The sequence below is a fragment of the Vigna radiata genome, chromosome 9 (genome assembly GCF_000741045.1).
Source record: "Vigna radiata var. radiata cultivar VC1973A chromosome 9, Vradiata_ver6, whole genome shotgun sequence".
In the NCBI taxonomy this organism is placed as follows: domain Eukaryota; kingdom Viridiplantae; phylum Streptophyta; class Magnoliopsida; order Fabales; family Fabaceae; genus Vigna; species Vigna radiata.
The window spans coordinates 9041689-9046456 of record NC_028359.1 but is presented as its reverse complement, the minus strand read 5'-3'; the positions used below and the strand labels follow the sequence as shown (position 1 = coordinate 9046456).

The 4768-nt window shown below is 31.8% G+C and overlaps 1 protein-coding gene across 1 annotated transcript; it reads left to right on the top strand.

The window, feature by feature from the left end:
• The first annotated feature begins 1166 nt into the window (after window positions 1-1166).
• On the top strand, window positions 1167-2219 carry LOC106773777. The gene has a single exon (XM_014660525.2). The coding sequence runs from the start codon at window positions 1167-1169 to the stop codon at window positions 2040-2042; it is 876 nt and encodes a 291-aa protein (XP_014516011.1). The 3' UTR covers window positions 2043-2219.
• Window positions 2220-4768: the final 2549 nt, after the last annotated feature.

Below are 4768 nucleotides of genomic sequence, written 5' to 3'. Positions count from 1 at the left end.
ATAAAATTGTATTATTAATATAATTTTGGAATAACAGTTTAAATATTAATAAATTTATTATATTCAGTAATTTCTTGATTAGATAATAAATAAACAAATTCACCTTACCGTACACATATGTGTCTGAACGTAATTATAAAAAAAAAATCTTGTTTTTTTGACTTAAAGACCTGTAAATTCGAAATACGTTTATCTTAAAAGATTACTATTAAATAAAAAGTCAACAAATTCTGGTTCTCCGCAAAACACCGGTCAGGTATAAATAAGGAATAATAGACTTGGTAATTAATCAACTATTAATTAAATATGAGATTGTTTAATTAATTAATTTATTTTTAAAGTAATGAAAAGTTATAGTAAAATAAATTAAATTTATAATTTTCTAATCTAGTTTAAAAAAACTAGCAAATACACGTTAAGAAATCTCACGAAGATGTAATTAAAAATGAGAGATGATCGATTATAAAAAACCAACTATTTCTTATCTGATCGAAAACCAGGAAAACCAGCGAGACAAAACATTACATCAATTAATCATTATAATTATCTTATCCTAAACATCTAATCAAAAGTCAACACCTTTCTGATGATTCTAAATATTAATAATTAGAAAAACGAAAATATTGTAAAAAGGTGGAAAATGAAAAAGAAATGTTTATTTAAGGAGTAAGTAAAGAGTATTAATGATATGTAATAAATGGGTTTAATGAGCATTAATGAATAAATAAGGATATTTGGATGAAGGAAGAGGAATTAGTTGTGACAGTTATGGTATGAGTTTATGAAATATAGTAATTTTGATGAATAAATTAAGGAAGATTAACGGATAATAATAAGAGATACCAGAATGGGGAGTTGTAATAAAGCAAAGCCTTTCCTTATCCAACTTGTTAACAAAGCTGGTCATCCATCTTTTTCCATCATGCCAAGTAACTTTCTTTGACCCTCTCTTTCTCTCTCTTTATCTTTTTTTTTTTTCTCTTATTATTCCGATTTTTCATTCTCTATTTTTTATTTGTGTTTGCAAGAACAAGACAAAGCTTTTTCTTTAAATTCATCGTCAGATCCTTCGCTTTTTCTTTTCTCTCCTAACTCGCAACGACACAATTGCTAGAACCAAGATATAAAACAAGAAACGGTGTCGTATTTTTAAATAAAAAGCAACAATGAGGTGTAAGAAGCACTTACCTGACCTCACCAGCACCATCGGCGTTTGCGCTTCGTGTCTCAGGGAACGTCTCCACCCAATCTACGCAGCCCAGGTCCAGGCCCAAGCCCAATCAGGAGAAAACGCATCTCCCCAACGTCAACGGAACCCCAAGGAGGAGGACAAACCTGCGCCGATTAATTTCCCGCGCTCGGTGTCCCCCTACGTCGCGCGCAGAAAATCCGACTGCGACACCAGCCGAGAGAGGCTCTTCTACGGCACGCCGCAGGCTAAACCTGCCGCGCGCGACGGCGGAGATGTGCCGGAGAAGCGGAGACACGGCGGCGGAAGGTTCTGGATGCTCTCGAACATCTTCCGCGGTAGATCGCACAAGACGGAGACTGCGCGTCGGGAACCTTGCGAGGAACGGTCGACGGGATCGTCGTGGTTCACGACGATGCTCCACGCGCGCCACCACAAAGGCGGCGAAAGTGACAGACGGAGATTCCGGCGCGCGGATCGAGGCATGTCGCCGTCGACGGCGGCTGATTTCTCCGATGAGGCGGCGCAGGAGCGGTCCGATTCTGGGAATTCGACGGAGTGTTCACCTCAGAAACAGAATCCGACGCCTGCAACGGCACATCGGCGGTCTCGGATGGGAGCCGGCGGCGGAGGCAAGGGACTGTCGACGAGCATGGCGTTCTGTCTGAGCCCTTTGGTTCGGGCGAGTCCGAACCAGCATTGGACCCATAACAATAATAATACCAATAATAGTAAAGGATTGGGCCAGGAAATGGGTGCTGGTGGGCCCCACCACATATCATCTGCGGCGTCGTTTTGCGCCAATCGGTCGCGGAAGCTAGCGGATTTCGGCAGGAACCCGCACAACCGTTGATTTTGCTGACCGTGGTACGGGCTTGTGTTTTTGTCCGTTTCCGTTTCGTTTTGTAGATTCTTTTTTCTATTTTTTTTTCTTCCGACAAAAAACCTAATCATTTTTCTCTTCTCTTCTTTCTCACTTTGTATAGTTCACATAGCTCATTGCAATTTACAAAAGAAAAAAAAATATATACTTTCAAAATATGAGTTTGATACTTTGAGATTGATGTGTTACTTTGTGATAAATCTTGAATATGGATGAATTATCTTGACTTGTGTGAAAGTTAATTTCATAAATACATGTTACTTAATTTAAAATTGTTGATTAATTTGTTGATTAGTGTTAGTTAAATTATTGATAGCATTTAAGTTGAGATAATGATATTTTAACAACATTTTTTATAATATTTTAATATCATCTATGTATCATTCTGTTTTTGATCCAAAATTATTTCATTATCAATAATAATAATCATAAACACCAATATAGACTAACAACAAGACGATACTATTTCGAAAAAAAAGTTATTAAATTATCATTACTTTTTAAGATATAGCTATTAATTTTAATTTCATTGTTATATCAAATAAAAAAAATATACATTTTATGAGTTTTTAGAACCTACTCACAAACTTATTTTTATAGCTGTAGCCATTAATCACCGATATGGTAAGGAAGAAAAAGCATTTGAAATTGAATTGTTTTGTTGCATTGAAATTAGATATAAAGGTGAAGCAAGAAGAATAATGCATAGGGTTGAACCTTGGAAAAGTGCTTACAATTATTAGGGCTTACTTTCTGTGTGCATTGTTAGTCTCAACGTTTAGCTCACAATTTGGTGTAGGCTGTGGTGTGCTACGCATAACGTTGCTCTATCTTTAGGTCTTTTATTTCATAAGATACCCAATTTTCTCATTTATATTTAATATAAAACTTAGACTAATTTGAATTTCCAATTATCTCCTTCTAATATCTTTTTTATATTGGTACATTCTCTCTCAATGGAAAACATTCATAATCATGAGTATTTTAATAGCGATTTTCTTATACTGTCATTTAGGATTTTTCATTCATATTATACGTGTCTGAGTTGGTCATCATTAAAATCATCAATTTAATATCACTGATGGATTTTTTTATAATCCATTAAAAAAGACATACCACTAATGAGACTTGAGTTTAAACTACATAAAAGTTAATCTCACCTCTAATTTAAAACTTTAAGACAACGAATTTATGAATCTGAATTTATGAATCTTCTAAATATTATAAAATGTTCAACTTTTTTATTTTTAATTAACATGAAACTTAGTCTCAAACTTAAATTCATAACAATTATTCATATAATGTGTTTTTTTTTCAATAAATCAACTTTTAACTTATAACATATCATTTGTTGTTCACTACACATGTCATTGTTATACAATTATTATTATCAATTTCATTAAAGAGCTCTCTTAACTAATTTTCTAAAAAAAATTTAAAAAAGTTAGATTAAATTAACAACATTCAAAATAACATGATAGAATAAAAAATGATATCATAGTACTAGAATAAAAAAGGAGACTATTTAACCTTTTCTTTATAACAAATTTGCTCGATATTTACTAATTTTATAAAATAAAGAATTAATTTGTCTAAGAACTTATTAATAATTAGTAGTAATATTTTTTTTCTTAATTATAAATATAAACTTAAAATTTTGTTAAAAATTGCCTTTGATACTAGTCAAACAATCTATCCATTGGATCACATAATATAACATATATGAACTTAGAAATGTTTCTAATTTTTATTTGAATATATTTTGGATCATGTTTTACAAAAATATATATGAATTTTAAAAGTTGGTTTTTAAGAAATTATAGAGAATGAAGACGAGTCTGTCTTTGATTAAATGTGAATGTAGTAGGTGAAGGAAAGTAACATCTAATTAGGTTTTCAATTGAAAGTAGTGAGTAGTTACCCACATTATGTGGCAGCAATTTAAGCTCTTAGGTAAATGCATTTATGTATAAATAATGTTCAACATTGATATAAGGTTGTGTTTGCATTAAAACTGTACAAATACTCTAACCAATTTAATTTCCTAATTCCAACTTATAAAGTAAAAAAATAATTAATATTATTTTGATATTTTAAAAATTTTTAAACTCTCTCAACATACATTAGAGTTTTTTTTTTTTTTATAAAAACTTTTAGAAAAGAAAAGTAAGAAAAAAATGAAATAATTTTTTCTACAAATTAAAATTAACCTATATACAAGTTAAAAAAGATATAAAATACATGCGAGAGAACTTATTTAAATTAAATTATAAAAAATTAATTTTAATTTCTTTTCGTACTTTTTTTTTCTAAAAATGTTTATGCAAAAAATGTTGGGGTGTTCCTCCCTGCACCTCACCATTTGTTTCCTCCACCTCCCCAATTTTCTTATTTTTTTTTTAATTACAAAAATAATTTTTTTCTTTCCTCTTTTAACCTTTTTATTTTTTTAATTTTAATGTTATTTACCCTCCTGCTTCACTTTTACTCTGCTTTACTAAAAATCTCACCTCCCCAGAGCTCTGGAGATCCACTTTTCTTCTCCACCTCCGTCAACGGACATTCGTTACAAACGATCAAAACCACCCCGAGAAACACGCGATCAAGAAACCCATCACAAGTGGTCATACTTCATGCAATTGGAAACCTCTGAAACTGTCTCCATCTGCGTCATTGCTTCATCAATGGAGTCATCG

Excerpts from the sequence above, each read along its gene's own strand:
- LOC106773777 (XM_014660525.2), top strand. The coding sequence starts at position 1,167 with ATGAGGTGTAAGAAGCACTTACCTGACCTCACCAGCACCATCGGCGTT.